Source organism: Ammospiza nelsoni, chromosome 4 (genome assembly GCF_027579445.1).
Source record: "Ammospiza nelsoni isolate bAmmNel1 chromosome 4, bAmmNel1.pri, whole genome shotgun sequence".
Classification (NCBI taxonomy): Eukaryota; Metazoa; Chordata; class Aves; order Passeriformes; family Passerellidae; genus Ammospiza; species Ammospiza nelsoni.
Genome location: NC_080636.1, coordinates 674,165 through 693,427, shown reverse-complemented (window position 1 = coordinate 693,427; position 19,263 = coordinate 674,165). Strand labels below are relative to the sequence as shown.

The window sequence follows — 19,263 nt, the reverse complement described above, 5'->3', positions numbered from 1 at the left end:
GTCCTATGAAAACTGGAAGCATTTAATTTTAAGGTTTAAATGATAAGTTGATGTTGATTGTTAGTATGTTTTCTATAGAGAAATACAGGAATATTTGATAACTAGAGCAGCATTATTCCTAAAGATGTTCTTTACCAGATTTATACATTGTTAGCATGTAATGTGGTCAGAATAAACAGTAAAATTTATTAATAGGTATGTGATCAAATTGGTAGCCTAGGCAACATTTAAATGGTTTGGGTTTTTTGTCTAGGTAATATTTATCAAAAAAGCCAGGTCAACCATAACTGTAAAAGTAAACACAGACTAGTAAATGGGTCATACAGATACTTAATGCTTCCTCTCCCTCCTTCCTGTTTTAATTGGTGTTATTTTTATTGTCATGTTTGCCATGTTCTTATTATTTCTGTTAAAGGATCACTTTTCAGCTAAAAGAGCTTTCTATTTTTTATGTTTTATTAGGATGTAGGACTGATATAAAACAAAACACTGTAGAATTAGCCCTCAGAACAGCAGTCCCTTGGTAAAGTGCCTGATAGCTGGGTGATGCGTTTGGGGGATTTTGTCTCTTCCCAAGAGCTGAGTGTTCCTGTGGTGTGGTCTATGCTTTGCCCTGGCCATGCAGCCTGCCACTGCTCTGAAGTTATTAAAAATATCTTGTTATGCAGATGTAGCCATGAATTCTTGGGGCTGTCACTGTGACGACCTCCGAGCCCCGTGTGACGCGCAGGTCGCACAATGCAATTTGGAGCTCCTCTAATAGAGTGGAAAATAAAGGAGGATGTCTCCATCATCAGCTTAACCCTTATGTTAAGTATTTAAGTTTTCCAGGCCCAAGGGTCATCTCCCTTGATTCATCTGTGAATACTGAGCAGTGTGTATTCTCTAGGAGATACAAATTTGCTTCCTGCTTTTTATCCATCCTACCTTACAAGGGGGAATTGTGTATTGAAGTGAATTTTTCTGTGAGGTTCATAGAGGTACATTGCTAAGTGTATATTTATAAAAATGGAAAAATAAGAAAAGTTTTAGGCTTGAAACATACGTCAATGCATTTAAATTTAGCTGATGAGCAATATGAAGGTAAATCTGTTCACATCTATAATGTCTTGTACCCGAAATCCACAATCAGAAATGCATGTAAGGTTATGTGTATCTTGCATAGAATAATTTTTTACCTGTCTGTAATTAATTAGGTTTATTCAATTGAGATATGTATCTACCTGTTATTGTTTGACTTGGAAACCTTCACTAGTTAAACTGAAACTGCTGCATCTTCCCTGAATCTGATACTTTCTGGAAAATGTGGATTGTGCAAGAGAACTTGGCCTTTTTGATGTACCTGCTTAAGGATTTAGATGATTTATGCAACCACCATTTTGGCGGATGGTAGGAGCTCCAGTAGTGAGGTATGAAAATACATCTGAATGGTTATTGCTAAAGGAATACTGAACTTGCCTTGCAATATCTTCCTGGGGTAATAATTTATCCAATGTACCAGTTTTCTAGACTGCCTTTATTTTCTGCCCTCTGAAACTGTGAAGGCACACGCTGGTCCACTGGGTCTCTTGGACATACCATTTTTTTCTGAAAGGATTCATGAAGATGCAGAGTCTTTTGAGCTGGGTTTTGAGCTTGCCCCTGCAGGACTGTGAGAATCCTCTCAGACTCTTACTTTAGGGAAAACTGGTTCATCAGGTAGTTGTTATCTTGCCAAAGCAATTTGGAGCAAGGTATGTTCATTCCCCAGTGTACTTTGGCAAAGTGTTGGGCTGGAGCCCTTCAAGCGTTTATACTAACCCCTGGAAATTAGGAAATAATGTGAAAAGTGCATTCCTAAATAAAAGTCAGCCTGGCCAAGATGCTTATGTGGTGTTGAGCAACTACACCCAGAATGAATGGTGATACTTTTACGGGTGAACATAAAATGTGCTTTGCCTGGACCACATATCTAATTTGCAGTCCTGGAGTTTGAATTTATGTTCATATCACAAAGTGAAGGGGAGGGAGGCTGTGTGGGAGCTTCTTATAAATACAGCTCTGTTAGTAGTTTGTGTTTTCCTTGTGTTGCACATGATAAAACTCAAACATGGTTCTAAAATCTGTCCAAATGCCAGCATTTATGTCCATGTCACCCTGTGTTGGATGATATAAAAGAATGGAAATGGGGGAATGTGTCTTTACATTAAAGATACACTGTTTTGACTACTCAGTTTCTATTACTGGCACTGACGATTTTTACCCCAGTCACTGTTTTCTTACATAGAATATCCCCAAATTTCATTTTAACCTGCCTGAAGTATGTTTTGTGTTATGGTTGAATAAAAAATGCATGTGCTTAAGGTTGCCCCTCTAACTAGGTTCTACAGCAATAAATATTCTGGTTCCCCAACCAAAATCTTCTAGAAAAATATTTAGTTGGCTTTGAGTAGATGCACATGAGATATTGGCATGGTGGAATAATTTGCAAGATCTTTCAGTGAGGGTATTAGCATATAAATAGCAGATGCAATGACGACCATCACAGCTGAGTACATTTAATTTTTAGTTTATAAGATAGAATGGGTTTTTAAATGCATAGCCATCAAGCCTGCTGAAAGACAAATGAAGTTTAGAGTTCACTTGTCTGAGGATGCCTTACATCATTTTTTTTTTTAGAAAAGGGAAACAGGCATGCATAAAACTGAACAAAAGTGATTTCTTGGGTGAAAAGTAATTGAGATTGCAAACCAAGTTAATTAGACCATGCAAAATTTATTTAATGGTCCCAGCTGTAGTTTGCAAGTGGTGTTTTAGTGAGTAGATGTGACTTCTTCATGTGCTATCTTTTCTCTTCCTTCGTTTTCTAAAATAATTAGTAGTGGCTGTACATCTAGCCCTATAAACTGATTGCATTCTATATTTCAGTAATTTTATTGCTTGCTTTAATTATGATTGCAGAGACTCGGGTTTTTAAATCCTCTTAACAGAATGTAGCAGTCAATGTATAAAAGTGAGCAAAGGATCAAGGGCTTTTCTTCACATCTTTCCAAGTGCTGTGTGGTGGGTGGAGGCTTTTTTACATTTATTACTGGTTGGGATGGGTGAACAAGGCCTTGTACTGGGGCTCTGCTTGCCCTGAGCTGCACTAACAGATGGAGGCTGTTGGGCGCTGACTGCAAAGTAAAAGTAACAATTGCATTTCTACTGGCATCCAGTGCTTTTCCCAGGTTTTTTAATGATGCAGAGTAATAAGGAAACATCTGTTTTTTCAAGTTTTTTTAAATGAGTTAGGAAGGAAATTGTTTGATTGCACTTGTCTAGTTGGAATGGTCAGCACTATTTTAAGTTTTTAGTGAAAAATCTGGAAAATTGTGAAAATGTTCTAAGTGATCACAGTGAAAAGAATATGTGTATATTTTCTGTCTTTTTTGAAACCATATTCTTATATGTAAATAAGTCCAGCTCAACACTCTGAAAATTGCCTAACTAAATCCCATTTCTTCTCACAGGAATTATAGCTACTACCTAGTTAGTGATCCTGCCATGTTAAAGAAACCAACAGCCAACACATAGTTTTGCAAATACATCTTTCTATGACTTAGATAAATAAATACAAAAATAAATATCAGCATTTCAGAGCAGATTAACAGGCTAAAAATTCCCTTTGCTTGGAAGCCGAGGAGCAGTGGTGGTGCAAGCAGCCCCTGATGTCTGGGGGTCTGGTGGCCATTCTCCAGTGACAGAGAGGGGCTGTTCACCCTCCGTCTGGGATAACTGTGTTAGTTTCCTCATAGCACCTGATAATTAGAATGGATTTGAACCCAGGAGCTTCTTTCTCACATTCTTTGACAGATGATTGAGAAACAAAGCAGTTTGTGACTACCTATCTTCGAGGTATTTAATCTTGTACGCTACAAGAAAAGCTTTCCATTGTGGTATTTATCACTTGCTCTTATGCTTTATTCCCTTCAGCCGTGGCACACTAGAAATTTCATTTGTTTTTATCTTCGTATCCTTTGTCGTGGTTGCAAGTACCCGAACCCCTCATTCCTAAAAGGATTATAATTTATTTAATTGGCCACTTAAAACTATTGTCTTAAATATTTATTTCTCTGATTTAGTGGTGGATTGTTTATTTTAACTTTTTTAATTGACTGAAAAAGTTTTCCTGTAGTGGAAGCCTAAATAGGAGGGGGTTGAGCTTTCCCACTACCTCTGTAGAAGTTGCTTTTTGGAACTTTAAAAAAACATACATTTCTAACTAATAATATTGCCCATGAGCTCTCCCACTTTCTCTTGCAAGGAAATGGAGCAAACATACATAAATGGGATGGTTCTGATAAAGTCCCACTGGAATGAAGTAAATTGAGATATAACTACCTGCTATTACTGCGCAACTTCTTGAATTTCCAACAGTGACAACTTCAATATTTTAAAGTAAAAAGATAACTTATTTCACTTGTTAAGGATTTTATCGAGATAAAGACTTTGTCTGTTTGAAAGGAAAAGAGGGCTTAATTCCTGATAGTTAGCTAAGCAGTTAATTTTTTTTTTCAGGAAATCTAAATTTAATAGAAGGCTCCAGGGAAATTCAAGGGTGTGAACAATACGCATAATATTTTATGAAAATGACCCCCATATTTAAAATCTGGCATTATATGTTATGCATTGTAGCACCAAGTCCACATCTACCTTTTAGAAAATTAAAACACATAAATTCTGTTTAGTGTTTGATATGTGCTGCACTAGCTGAAAGCCATAATGCCCCTAAAACCTTGGGTTGCTTTTCACCTTTCATAAATTCCTGGGTAGATTCTATACAAAAAATAATTTTCAGCTCCGTGGCTCATTGTTATTCAAAGTTGATTGATTGTCGTCATTTACCCAGTGAGGAAGTTAAGTGCTCCTGTCATTTCTGAAGAGTATAATTGGGACGTTTCACAGGTCAGTGCTAGTGACAGGTTTCCCTTTTGATTAGTGTTAGACTGATAACAAAAATTACAGTTTCCTATGATTAATGTTTTCTATAGTACTTGAATGCACAGTTCATGGATTGTACCTAAACAAAGTGAATTTGCATCTGATTATGCCTTTTCTCTGCCAGGCTTTTCACGTGCTTTAAAGTTTTAGATCATGCAGGTAATACAGAAAGTTGCTTCCAGTGCAGTTTTCAGGTGGAGGATTAGTGAGATCCACTGAATTTTAGAATATTACCATACAGAGAGATATGTGCTTCCAGTGCTATGAACAAATTAGGTGAAATTTCAATTAAAGATAGTACTCTGCTTTCCCTCTAGTCTCTCAGATATGACATGCAAGGAAGTACTGACATTGTGTCCCTGCTATTTTAGGTATAATCTGGCAACTTAAGTTATCAGGCTGGACTGATAACTTTTGCCCTCTTGTTGTCTAACACTATTTCTCTGTTCCTTAAACCTGTTGCTGTTTATTTGTTTACAGACTGAGTCAAAACAAAGGGAATACACTGAATTTACTTTCTCTTTTTATGATGTGAAAGTTAGTCAGTTTGTACATTATGACACAAAGTTGCAGACTGAGATAATCTATGAGAAATCTTATCCTGATTAAATCTTTTTTTAATAGCTAGGTAAGAAATGGAACCTGAACATGAAAATTTTAATGATGTCCTGCTTGTAGAATTTTACTTCTAACTTTTACCATCCATTCATTATGTGTTAATGTATGTCTTTGTATTAATAGCAATTAACATTCTTTGTTAGAAATTAATACAGTCCAGCTTACAATTAATTATGATCAAAAAGAAATACTGGGTTTTTTTCAAGTTATTATTTATTTTAATTTTTTAACCACATTTGATGAACCAAGGTTAGCTGCTGGATTTTTGGCTTCAGAGTATATGTGTGATTAAAGGAACTCAGCTGTGACACAAGATTAGAGTAGTGAATTAGATTGGGGAAATTCTGCTGCAGGCAAAACCTGCAGTATGCTCTGGTGCTTGTAACAATGAGTAGTTGGTATGAATATTGACAGAAGCCAGGTGCACTAGTAGAAGTAAAGAACACAACTGAAAATAGTGAAAATTATGCTATTCCTTGTCAGTTGGGTTGCTGCAATGAAGTGGAAGAAGTGATAGCCTGTGCTGAGGTTGGATTTAGTGGATACCTTTTACTGTTTTCTTGTAAAAGCACGTGGCAAACATACAATAATAAAGTGCTAATTGTGTTGTTGGGAATGAGGTGACTCTGAACATGGACAAAGGAAATATAAGCTTAAAGTCTCCATCATTGTTGCCTTTTTAGGATAGTTGGCATTTGCCTTTTTAAAGCTCTGATAGTATAGGCCATGTCTGGTGACACAGATTCTTGTAGCTTATGTGCAATTTGGAAATAAAAATCATTTTCAGATATGGAACAAGCTTAGAAGAAGTATAGATTTGATGGCACATACACAGCAGTTGCTAGCTTAAATTATACATAGGGAATCCACTTATGTGGATGAATTACACTGGTTAGTTGGAACTCCTTTTTTTGTTTCACCTACTCACAGATCCTCAATTTCAGACTGCAAGACAGACCAAGTGCACATTTAGGAAAATCCTGTTTTGTTGGTCTTTATCAGAGTAGTGTGTGCTGTCTGGTGGTGTAAATTGTTGGAATGTACCAAATCACTTAAGAAATGAATGTGTGAAATTATTCTTAGGGCTGTTGTGAAGAAACACAATGAACCACTGTAGCATACAGATCTGAATATTCTTATTGGGGTCACTTTTAGCTTGCCCATTCATCAGCTTCCCTCCTGTTTGCCTGCTCTGGTTTTGAACTCTTAAACAATTTGTGATACCATTTAACATGCCACAGATTGGGTGCTGGTAAATGAGTAAAATCATCAAAATGAGAAGAGTTAAGACTGTAATTCGCTCATTAAGGCAAAATCTTGATGTTATTTTAAGATTTTTTGGTCTTATTTTATAGCTTCACACTTTGTCAGACTTCACCAAGTGCATGTGTTTTACTGGATAAAAGGGGCTTTAAGGAAGCCCTTAGGATAGAGAATGGCTTTAGAGATAAAATGTTAAGCAAAAGCCTAATCTTAGATAAAGATTAAATACATAATTAGGGAAATACTTTTGACATAGAGAAGTCTCAGTAGGGCTATCAGGATGATTGCAAAATATTTTCAGTGTGAAGGGAAATGAAAAACAGTCTTCACATGGAAATAAAGAGAAAATAACCCCAACAAAAATATCTCTGTAGATGAAAGCCTCGGATGATGATGACGAGGGTGAGGATGAAGATGAGTTTGTGGAGGTCCCTGAGAAGGAAGGTTATGAGCCCCACATTCCAGACCACCTGCGGAAGGAATATGGTGAGTTTGCCCAGCTGTGACAAGCTTTATCCTGCGTGTTACTGCTGCACCAAGGTAAATAAACAGCCATGCTGAAGTAATAAAGTGATCAGCAGTGTGGGTAATCTCTGCCTGCTCTAGGAAGTCCTTACATGGACACCAGAGCAGTGGTTGGCTCTGGATAAACAAACACTTTCAGGGGCAGGAGCAACTGAGACGAGCAGCTTATTCCATTCCATCATCTTCCTCAGGAGCTCAGAGCCAGGAGCAGCACCCTGTGTGCTTGTAGGGGTGCAGAGCACACATCATGTTCCACAGCTCATTCCATTCCATTCCATTCCATTCCAATCATCTTCCTCAGGAGCTTAGAGCCAGGAGCAGCACCCTGTGTGCTTGTAGGGGTGCAGAGCACACACTGGGAGTGAAGGGATGGCCAGGTGAGGTTGGCAGTGAGCCTGAATGTTACAAATGCTGGTGCCAGTCTGGTGAGCTGGGATAAGGGGCTGTTCCATCATCAGTAGCAGCTGGATTTGCACAGCCCCTTCCTCCCATGAATGGCCAGCCTAGAGCTCTGCAGGGTGGCTCTTTTTGTTCAGGTGTTGCTGTCAGAAGATTTTAAATGCAGCTCAGCCTTCAAGTGCAGAATACAGCCACAGAGCACATACCAGATGACCAACTATAATTTTGCATTCTTAGTAAAAGTAGATAATTTTTAAATGAAGTTATACTTACTTGTGTTCTTGTGAAATTGAGAGTGGTGTTACTGAAGAAAGTTCATCTTAATTCAGCTTCAGTGCATTGCTCCTTGTCCTTTGTACCTCTTGCTTAGTAAATCTGCAGCTTTACTTCTGTGTAACTCAGTATATTTGAGGACTCCCGAGATTTCAGTATATTGTGGAGAAGGGTAGCTGCCATCACAAAGCTTTAAGTTAAAAAACTTCTAAGCATGTCTTGCTTCTGTGTTTGTCCATGAGTGTTTGTGTCAGACTGGTGCTGTTGCTGTGGCTTTATCAGTCCTGTTGATGCTTATTTTTCCCATTTCTGCAGTTTACCTCATAAAAGTCAGGCTGCAGCTACCACCTGGAACTTGTTTTTTCATTTTTAGCAGCAGCCTAAGTAATTCTAACATGCAGAAGTTCTGTTTGCACTTGCCAGTTTCCACTGGAAATGAAATGTATTCACCTCTTCCCTTTTATCCCATCTTCCTCATGGACACACATTTTTCCAAAATAAAGCATCTTACCACCCTTTGTATCACAAATACTTGGCTGCTATTTGAATTCCTTCTTATAGGGAAGGATAAAAGAACAACCCTGCTATCTACTCAGGGATATTTTAAAAATCAAAATGGATTAAGAAATTCCCAATTTGTATTTAAACTATTGCTGATAGGAAAATACATTATAGTGAAGAAGTCAATCAATCAGAAAACAAAACCTCTCATTTTGTGTACCTGTGGTTATGTAGGAGCTAATGGTCACACTTAGATGTTCTTTATCTGATGTGTTCATTAAAAAATAACATTTTGAAAGAAAGTAATCATTCCTGATGCTTCTGAAGACATTCAGCTTTACTTACTGCCATTTAAAACTATTATGTTAGTTCCCAGTTTAGAAAATGGTCTGAAAATAACTCAGAATTCCTGAAAATCACAGCTTAGACAATGAAAGTCTGCATGAGTGGAATGTTCTAACTGGAACATCAAACCTCCCATGTAAAATAAAATCCCAGTGTTATGTGGAAGGTATGAATGGTTAAAAGCTATTTTTCCTTTTGTTGTTACTTTTCCTGAACAAGCCAGATTAACTTGATACAGTAAACCAGAAAAGAAAGCTGTAAAACATGACTGTGGAAATGGATTGAAACATGACATGTAAATTATTGATTTAAATATCACTTTATTTCCTTTCACTTCTCTCACAAAGATGTGTCCTACCAACAAGGTAAATTTTGTGTTTTTCCTGAGAACTGAAAACTTGTTAAAAAGGAAAATTTATTTAGAAGGACAAGTTCTGTGCATAAGTACATAGACATATGCAGTTGTATCATCTGTGTGTTTATGTGGTTAATAACTACAGTCTCAAAATTGGTGATGATATTAAATATAGAAATTGAATTTAGCATGGGTGCAGTTTGGGTGGAGGTAGGATTGAACAAGTCAATTTGAATCTTGATGTATAAAATGAAATGTAAATTTGTTAAAAGAATTTAGGTGATTAGATAATTGAAGTGTGAAGATATAACCCATTAGAGGTGTCATGCCAAATTAGCATTACCAGAATTTTAATGACCTCCCATTTGTATAACCCTTATTTACACTTGCATCTGATGTCTGCAGCTGACAAGAGGCCAGCTCTCCTGTGGGACCACAGGGTCATTTCAAATACACTGTGGTGCTGAAGAGAATATTTGGCTGAAAAAGAAACACCACTGGAAATAATTTTCATACAGTTGCTCAGATCTCACCACTGGGCACTGATGTTGCTGAGAGCACTGATGAGTGACCTGCCCTTGTATGGCTGGCATTGCTCAGCCCTGGAAAACGGAGCCATTGTTCATTTAAAGGAAAACTTTTGGGGAAAGTAAAATCTTTCTACAGGAGATTCTCCACATTCCAGCCACATGCTGGTCAGTTCTTGGTTCCATTGGTATAAAACCTTAGGGTGGATGAGGTAAGGGATGGAACTGTGCAGCCCTGACACTGCTCTTGTCCCATAAAACAGAATTTTGGGCTGATGCCAAAGAATGAGAGATCCCTGCCTGCCCTTGGTGGTCTTGGCCTGGCTTGCAGCTGAGCTCTGACCCACATGGGAAGTGATCTCTTATGAGGGATGTGCTTTCCCACATAAAATGGAGCAGTTCTCAGCTCTAGTCCAAAGTTCTTGTCTGTCTCATTGCAAGCATTACGTACCCATGCAATAGTGCTTTGGGGACAGGGGAGTCCTGTTGCTGTTTTACAGGTGATGGAGGAACCCATCTGTCTTGGGACTGTCAGCATGGAAGCAGTCTGCTGCTTATCAAGTTTCATCTTTATCCAAAGTTATATTAGGAATGACTGTGCAGTCACAAACCTTTATTTCTACTCTGGTTAATAAGATTATTTCTCTTATATTTGAGCCTTAAGCTGAATGCTTCAGGGATGGTGACTCCAGTACTTCCCAGAGAGCTCTTCCAGTGTTTAACTCTTCTTTTCAGTGAAGAAATTTTTCCTAACATCCAACGTGAACCTCTTTTAGCACAGCTTGAACCTGTAGAGACCTAGCCACACTTAGGACAATAAATGAGTAAAACTGTTTGTAATGCAGTATTTGAAATAAAGATTAACTTTTCACATTTATGAAAAAACATGATCATCCCTTCCAACAAAATACTTCAACATCCAAGTAGAAGTATTGACTGTAGATACTTCTGATGCACCCTGATCTGCTGGTCATGGAAACTTTCCTCGTTCTCAGGAGAGGTTCTTCTATGTAAATAAAAAATTCCCAAAAAATTTAACAGATTATGAGATATACTTGATTTCTGCCAAAGTTCTTGGAAATTAATACTCACTGCACAAGATGCTGGTACACTTTCAAGTAGTTTGCCACAGCAGTATCCCTCAGAGGGTCTGTGCAATGGCCAGGGGAAGCAAAATCATAAGGAAGAAGCTTAAAAGGTGAGGGTGTAAGGCATAGAAAGGGCTTGATATAAATGCTGTATATTTGTGTCTTTTTCTGGTTCTTAGCTATGATTGTAAAGCAGTAGTAAGTAGGGTTAATTAATGAGAGGTAACATTATATCACCATATTCTGTAATTCCAGTAACCCAAAGTAAGTGTTTATGTAATGTTAGTGAACTCTTCTCCTTAACTACCCTAGTTATCTTTTTTCTTTAATTTGAATTTTGAAAGAAGGATTCCAAGATTTCACATAAATGAAACATAACTACATTCATAACTACATTCAAAATACTGGGAAGCTTTGCAAAGTCCAAGGCTTCTTGTGCTTCCTGAGTAAAATACCAGCAGGCATTTTCATTGTGAGCACAGTGGAGTGAGAGGGGAAATGCTGGACCTGAACTGCTGGATTTTCCTGACAATCTGGGACAGTGTCTATTATAAATCACATCCACTTGGCTTGACTAAGATTCAGCAAATGGGGAGCAGAAATTATTAAATTTTTTTTTCAGGAAAGGTGAAGTCCATAATACTTGTTTATATTCTATCTCTGTTTTTTCAATTAAACCTCAGTGAATCTGAAGTAGCTTGATTTGGTCTAAATCCACACAGCTGAGGAAACCTGGGCTTGCTTTTTCTCTGAATTTTCACTGAGGGGCTTTTATCTCCCCCTAATCCCACCATTTCTGTCAGGACATAATCTCTTTCTCAAATTTACATTTTAATTACAAGGCCAGCTGAACTAGCTAAAATCAATAATGTCAGCATTCAGCAGCCTAACTTCAGCTGAAACCCCAGCCTCTCTCTTTCCTGCTATAGATTTATCTTGTGGACATGGGCTACCTTATTGCTTCAGGCAATAGGTGCCATTTGGTCAATTTAAACAAAAAGGGGGATTTAAACACTTTTATGATTCTTTCTCAAAGCTGCTATTGGCACAGTTTGAACCCAGTACTGTACTTGTTAAACAAACCATACAGAACAGCAGAATTCTGGAGAGGAATTTTACTTTAAAAACTGTACTTAATCCATCTATGTTTTAAAACCAAAACAAAGCAACCCCACCCTGGCAATGGACACCATTCAGCTGGGGCTGTCTGCCTGGTCACTCTTGTCTTTATCTTGTTAGCAAAACCTACTTTCATACATAAATACTTTTTAAAACCTCCACAGTGGAGGTGATGTTACTGATGTCTTAGTGTTATCTATTTTTAGCTATTTTTCTGTTAATAGTTTAAAATAAGAAATCAATGAGAAAATATTTTGCTCTTGTAACTCTTAGGAATTCCTATATTGATCTTCCAGATGTGATTTTTATCTAAATGTCACATTGTCCATTTATCTCTCTTGCCTTTCCTGTCTGTTGCTGACTGCTTGTCTCTGCTGTTCCACTCCTCCTCAACCAAGCCAGTGTTGTGAGCAAGCAATCATGCTTCCTGTAAACACCAAAGGAAAAGAAATGGAAAAAATAGGGTTTTCTGGGAACTTTTAATACATAGCACATATTTTCTCTGAAGATGAGAGGTGTGGTGAGTGAAACAAAGCTGCTATCTTCTGCATTTTTTTTTTTACTATTCGTAAATAGTACAAGTGCTCTCAAACCTTACTTTAAATAATGCTTTTCAGAAAGTTTCCTTTTAAAAAAAATGGAAAAAGAAGGCAGTTTAAGTGCTAAATATAGCCTGAGCAATTCTGCATTACAGATAGTTTATGACATATTCTTAACCAGGTTGACTGAGAAGGGCCAAAGGCCCTGTTTGTAACTGTTTCTGTCATTAAAGGAAGTTTGCTTCTCCAAATACTGATGAATCTAAAGTGTGGTAACAACAATGTTTTTGGTTAATTCTGTTTCAGTTTGATTAAAGCACCTGAGAAAGGCATTTTCCCTTTCTAGCCTGTGACCTGAACTGAGATGGAGCCCTGCCCTGCCCCCTTTCCAGAGACATAAATTCAAAGTTCCTGCATTATTATTTCACTGAAGTGCTGTTTAAAAGCACATTTTTGTGGAGGCACCATTCTCCCTCTTGAACAAGTCCACAGTTTAATAAGTGTAATGAAATAATTTCTTCTGCTATTTAACCTAGATATCTGCTTAAATCCATTCCTATTGTATTTATTTATCATTTTCTTTATTCCTGGTCCTTCTGCAGACAGTTTTCTAGTGCAGAGATTGGAACTTTAAATATTTTTGGGTGGGTTTTTTTCAGGTTTGTTTTTTTTTTTTTTTTTTTTTTTTTAATGTTCTTTAAAGGCTTGTTGACTTTGGAGAATGTAGAGTGTTCATAGCTTCTGTTAGTGTGTAGTGTGAGCAGGAGTGAGTGAGGGAGCAGCAGTGCCAGATGTGCTCAGCACCACGATGGACTCTGGATTTTGAGTGAGGGTTGTTGGTGTCTCTGGGGAGAGGCTGTCCAGGGATTGGGTTAAACAGGTGTCCTTCTCAGTGCCCTGGGTTTGGAAACCAGGTTTGGGTGGTGTTCCCTGCACCAGGACTCAGCTCCTGATGCAGGTGTTTGGAAAGTGCATTTCCAGGGCTGGATCTCAGAGGTTGCCACCTCAGCATCTTGGCCTGTGGTTCTGGTCAGGCAGTGCCATCTGTGCACTCACACCCCATGGCTGAAAGGGAATGAGTGGTGCAAACCAGTCAAGGTCAGCATGAATTACTGGCAGACCTTATAATGTGGTGAGATGGGTCACAGCAAATTGTTCTAATTTTGTTCATGGAAAATACATTATTCTCTCAAATAAAAATATTTTGTGTACCAAGCCTCCCTGCCACTGTGGGTCTTGCAATTTCCTACTCAGATGGCTGGCCACAGATAAAACATTAGCTTTTCCTTTTCTACTTAATATATTTACTGATGCATTTAATGTATGATATGTTAAATGACTAGCATTTAATGACCAGCAAAGCAAGAATACTTCTGAATGCAGCTTCAGGGCTGGTTAGAATTGGGCAAAAGATTAAAAGTTACAATTAAGTAATGGCCAAAACATTTTAGATAAATGTTAGTTACTTTTCATAAGAAGGCTCAGATAATTTGCTGAAAGTGTTAGGTTTGTGAAACTATGACTTCTTGTATAAAATTTAGGGATTTTCTTGAGGGATGAGACCTTGCATTTCAATAAATTATTTCATAAAAAGGCTTTCTGAGGGGACAGATCATGTTGGTGTGAGGAATCATATTTTTCCAATTGTAGCTATCATTGGCTGAAAAGTTCTTGTAGCTACTACTGGCTAATGGAGTTGCTCCTCCAGCTCAGCAAGTAGAGGCAGGTGCTGTCTAACAGCTCAGCCTATCTAATTGCATCCTTGCAGTCCATGCTGAGTCTCTAATCTGGCTGTATAAAGTAATTAAAGTTACCCCACCACTGCGCTGCTGGTGCTGAGCATCAGTGCCTGGTACTGCCTTGCAGTTCCTCAGGTGCAGCTCAGGCATTTCCTGTCTCTGGGACAGACTCTGGCTGTACTTCCTTCTTCTGCCAGCTCTTAGATATTTTCTCCTGGCAAATTGTGTGGTTTACTATCTGTGGAAGACGAATGTGCTCTAAATAATTCTGTTTCGCTCTGGGTGGGATTGATGTCTGACACAAACCGAGAGCAGGAAGATGTAGTCCGCACCCCGAGCTGGTTGGGTGGACTGTGAGGGTGGGAGAAGTGAATCACTCCTAAACATCAAGGGTTTTTTTGCAGGACTTGAACCCCAGTCCCCTCCAAAAGCCGCAGTGGTGAAGGCATCAACAGGAGCAGCCCCACTGAGCTCCCACACTCGGCTCAAAGGGAACGAGGATGAGCTCGATCCAACCTGTGCAGCTGCCACCCTGAAACTCCTCAGAGACAAACTCCCAAAGCTGCCATCTCCTCAGGCCAGGTCATCTTTGCTTTAATTCCTGTGCAAACCTCTTGCTCTTGTGTTCATTAGTCATGACAGCACACTGAAAAGCATTTGTGAACCAGGCAAGCTGACAAGGCTGGCTTGATCTTGTTTTGAAGTTACGTTCATTGTTTAGTGTTTGGGATTTTGTTGGTGATTGCACCAGGATCTTAAGGAGTCTTATTTGGTGTAAATGGCCTTTATGAAAATTCACTGTCCCCTTCTTTGCTACCAACACCCCCCACCCCATTTATTTGGGTAAATTTTGTTTGTAGCTGAACAATGTGTCCTAACGTTTAGTTAGCAAATAGTTTCAATATCTCTTTGTTCCCAGTGACTTATGCTGTCAGTGCTGCCTGGAGATGTTACATTGCTTCCAAAGACATACTTTATCGATCCTGTTCAAAGTTTGGTGAAACTCCGGCCTTGCCTAGCATTTGGCTGTGATTTGTGGATAATGCTGGGGTCATTGTTTAGTGACATGTTCCTGGAAAGACTCTTCTGCATGGACCAGGAAGGCCCCCAAAACCTAGCAAACTGGAATTAATTTGATATTTCCAGTTCCACGTCTGTGGCTCCTGTGGGAGTGCAGTATGCATGATCCACTGTGCCCCCATCAGATCTCTGGGTTTCTGCCCCCACAGTGTGATGTGTGTTAACCAGCCCTAGCTGAACATGCAGTGAGCTGCAGAGTGTGTGGTGTTGTGTCATAATGTCTTCCTTTAAAGAAAAAAAGAGACAACCTTGAAAAGTAGTTATAATTGTACCTGTAAGGTAATATTAGTGTTGGTATAAAAAATCTAATGAAAACAAAAAAAAAAAGGAAAAGTTGTTGTGGTCATTGTTGTTCTGTATTGACTTCTCATCAATTTTCTCCAGTGAACCTGCACTTTCTGAGACAGCAAACTTGGAAGATCCTGACAGTAAAAGAAGAAAACTAGAAGAAAGAGCTAAAGCTCCCCTCATGCCTTTTGGATTAGATCTTCACTACTGGGGAGAGGATCAGCCAGGTGCTGGGAAGATTCTCAAGTAATGCTCTTTTTCTTTTAAGACAAATTAAATAAATAGATAGATTTACTTGTACTCAGAGGTCATGCAGTGGGGTGACTGCTATTTCTTTTGATAATTACTTTTCTTCTTTACCTTGTGTTGTAGGACCCATAAACAAAGTCAGAAATTCTACCTTTAAATGTTATTTGTTTTGAGAAGATGTGATACTAATTAAATATCCTTTGATGCTTCAAAGCACTTTTTTTTCTGCTCTTTTTATGTTTGCAGCATGGCATCAGTTACTCCAATTTAAGCTGGTACCTCATTATGCCAAGGGCTCTGCCAAGTGTGTGGTAGACCTTCCCTGAGCTGGAGACTTTAGGATCTAAATAAGTAGCAGGCAAGGTAGGAGAAAGGCTGGGGAAGTGTTTTTGTTGGTAACTGAGGAAGCTGCTAGGCTTATTCAGTCACACAAGAGAAAGGTGGCAGTTACAGGATTTGGATTTGGATCTTTCACTTTCCATTGCTGTCTGGGAGGTTTTGGGTTTCATGGAGCACTGCTGATTCAGGGAAAGCTTTAGCACTGCTGGGGAGAAGAGGTGGAAGGTACACATCAGAATGTGTTTCTAGCAGTCAGTTTTAAAGCCCTTTTTACTATGTTTAAATGAAAGTTGGGTTGCAGAGTAAATATAAATTTTGTTTAAGTTCACCAGAACTTTGGTATCAGTGTGTACCATACCTGGCTTGAAAAGGGCAAAAATCACCGACTGACTGGGCTGCAAATTAAGCTATTATATTCTTAGCAGTACTACTTTAACTTAGTTTGTTTTCTTACTAAAACAAACAAAAAACCTCAGTGTGTAGTCACAGTTCTAAAACAATGTTGGCAGAAAGGAACAAGAGGAAATCGTTGCCCCTGCACCTGATTTTGAAAAATGCTGAATATCTGTTAAATTACTGTAAACTGATGCAATTTGGTGCATAAAAGTGCTTTACCACAGTCACTGCAGGCTTTGGATTCCATCTCCTGTGGTATAGGTTCTTCTAAGCCTGTGAAGAGATTTTCAGCAGGGCTTTAAGAAGCATTTGTCTGTGATAATGCCAAAAAAGGTAGTAAGGCCTTATTTTACATTGCAAATGAGTTATTCAAGTCATAAGTGAAATCAGAAGCATATTTCACTGCCTGTCTGCCTCGTGCTGCACTGTTTTATTTTTATGCTTCCCAATAAAATAGAGGGCACACTTCTGAACCATACAGTCTATAACTACAGATGTGCCAATCTAACTAAAGATAATTTAAGTAACTGCACACACAATACCATTGACCCCAGGCATAAAATAGACTTACTGAAAAATTAAAGTAGTTATCAGCCAACTCCTTCAGCATTTCTGTATGCACTCAAACTTGCTCTGTAAGATTTTTAGGGGAAGAAAGCAAACTGAAAAATAGACAACACATGTGGGATGTGTATGGAATTTGAATTTTTAAAATCTGAAGGGGAAGAGTGTTTCCATTTTATTTAGCAGTGCATTTACTTAATCACAGCATTTACAATAAATTAAGATTTTAACAGTGAGAATGTAGCCACCAGGAAGATTTTCTAAAAAGTTTTGTTGGGTTTTTTCAGGGGGGCAGAAGGTAGTGTATGCTGCACAGTGTTGAATTGTGTAGAATCTGCTATTCAGCTTAACAGACTTGTTTTGGATAGCATGGACCTTCCAGGCTCACCTGCTCTCCTCCCTGAATTAAGTCTGCTCACTCTGAGGAGCAGAGTGAAATAGCTGGTGCAGCACTGACTGTGACTAGCATGTCTCAATTAGCCCATTTTACTTCAGGATCTCTGTAAGCATCTAGGGTTGGAATTTATATTTATACAATGTTTTTATAAGCTTCCTCTCAGATTAGAAATTAAGATGATATCAATTCCTTGAAAGAGTGCAGCAGTTCTCCAGGAGGTTTCTCTTAGATTTCAGTTAACCATTACTTGTCTTTTATTCCTCTTCCTCCTCATGTATTTTTGTGCCATTGCCATTAAAGCGTCTGTTATTTACCTGGATTAGGAGCACTCTAAATGTGAGTGAGTTGTTGATCTTCTTCATCTTTTAGTTGATTATCTGTTCCTTTTCTGATCCATCTTACAAACAGGTTTTACTTGTCACATGCATCATTTTTTCAAACAAGTATCTGCATGTTTGTAATGTTGCTTAACCTACAACAAGAAATCAGAAAACTTTGGGAGCTGCCACTGCTTTGTTCTCTCACCTGCTTCTAAGTCATGTTGGGAGAAAATATGCTTGTAATAAAGAGTAATATGTGTTAATATATTTGTAGGAATCAGGCTATTTTAAATTCAGTTCCCAAGTACTGGTCAATGATACACAGGGCAAAACATAATTTTAATATTCTTGACATTTGTTAGGTGCATATTTAGGGGAAGGGAGACAGAGAAATTGTTAAATAGAATTATTTCCTAACTGGAGGGGTTGACATGCACAACTTAAATGCTTCTTCATTCTCATGTGACTGTAATTTGATAATTGAGAGGGTGAGGGGAGTTCAGACCACCTAAGGACACTAGAATTTTACTAAGACATTCTGTAAGATTGTCATGCATGTGGGAATCCTGTATGGTGCCTTTTTTAGGAATGCTTTCCCCTCCATGTGGCTTCAGGTTAGTGACACAGAGCTGCCAGCCAGTTTTGCTTTCAGCATTGCATTAAAATAAGCAAATAAGAAATTAATGTCATTATTTTATTTACTCTCTATTGTATAAGCTTGCCACATAATTTCTGGAGCTAAAATACTGTACTGTTCAAATATTGGGCTGAAATAGTATTTATTTTTTAGAAATACTCTCAGGGCTTTTGGGGTTTTTTGCTACCTTTTGCAGAAGTGTGTAATTTAAAATATTTTGTTTAACCAAAAACTGTGGAAATACATTACTATGTTTATTGTTGAACTAGCTTCCACTGGAACTCCTTTGCCTTTATCCCCTAATTTACCCAAAGAAATTATTTGTACTTTATGGCAGGTTAGCATTTCTCTGGCACTAGTGAGGTGTATTTGATGGAGAAATTACAGGTAGAATCAATCTGTTTAACAAGAATTTTGCTGAACATTTTTGTGATGATGGCAAATCACAGAGATGTTTCAGATTTTCCTTAATCCCTTTTTTACCTAGTTCTAACCTCTTCACATGGTTTAAATGCCCAACTATTGCATTAAAACCAGCACATAGATATGTTGTAGGTTGCTATGGTCAGATATTTTCCTCTACTTTTTTTTTTTCCCCTCATCATCTGCTGAAAACTTGGTCAGATAAAATTAATCAAAACTTTTCAGGCCCTTTAAAGTAATTCTTTCAAGTATTGGCATATGTGCTTTGCCAGACTGTGACTGGCGTGATGAGTGAAGCCAGTGTTCATGTGTGGCTC

General features: G+C 38.2%; 1 protein-coding gene across 2 annotated transcripts in view; it reads left to right on the top strand.

Annotated features, from left to right (window-relative positions):
• Positions 1-19,263, top strand: part of UVSSA (UV stimulated scaffold protein A) — a 45,149-nt gene that overhangs the window by 13,466 nt on the left and 12,420 nt on the right. For both annotated transcript variants that reach the window (XR_009418285.1, XM_059470053.1), the window contains exons 7-9: positions 7,218-7,329; positions 14,658-14,835; positions 15,718-15,867. Coding sequence is in view for 1 of the 2 variants with exons in the window: in XM_059470053.1 (XP_059326036.1) it covers positions 7,218-7,329; positions 14,658-14,835; positions 15,718-15,867 (440 nt within the window). In the remaining variant the exon portion in view is untranslated. The remainder of the gene's footprint in view (positions 1-7,217; positions 7,330-14,657; positions 14,836-15,717; positions 15,868-19,263) is intronic.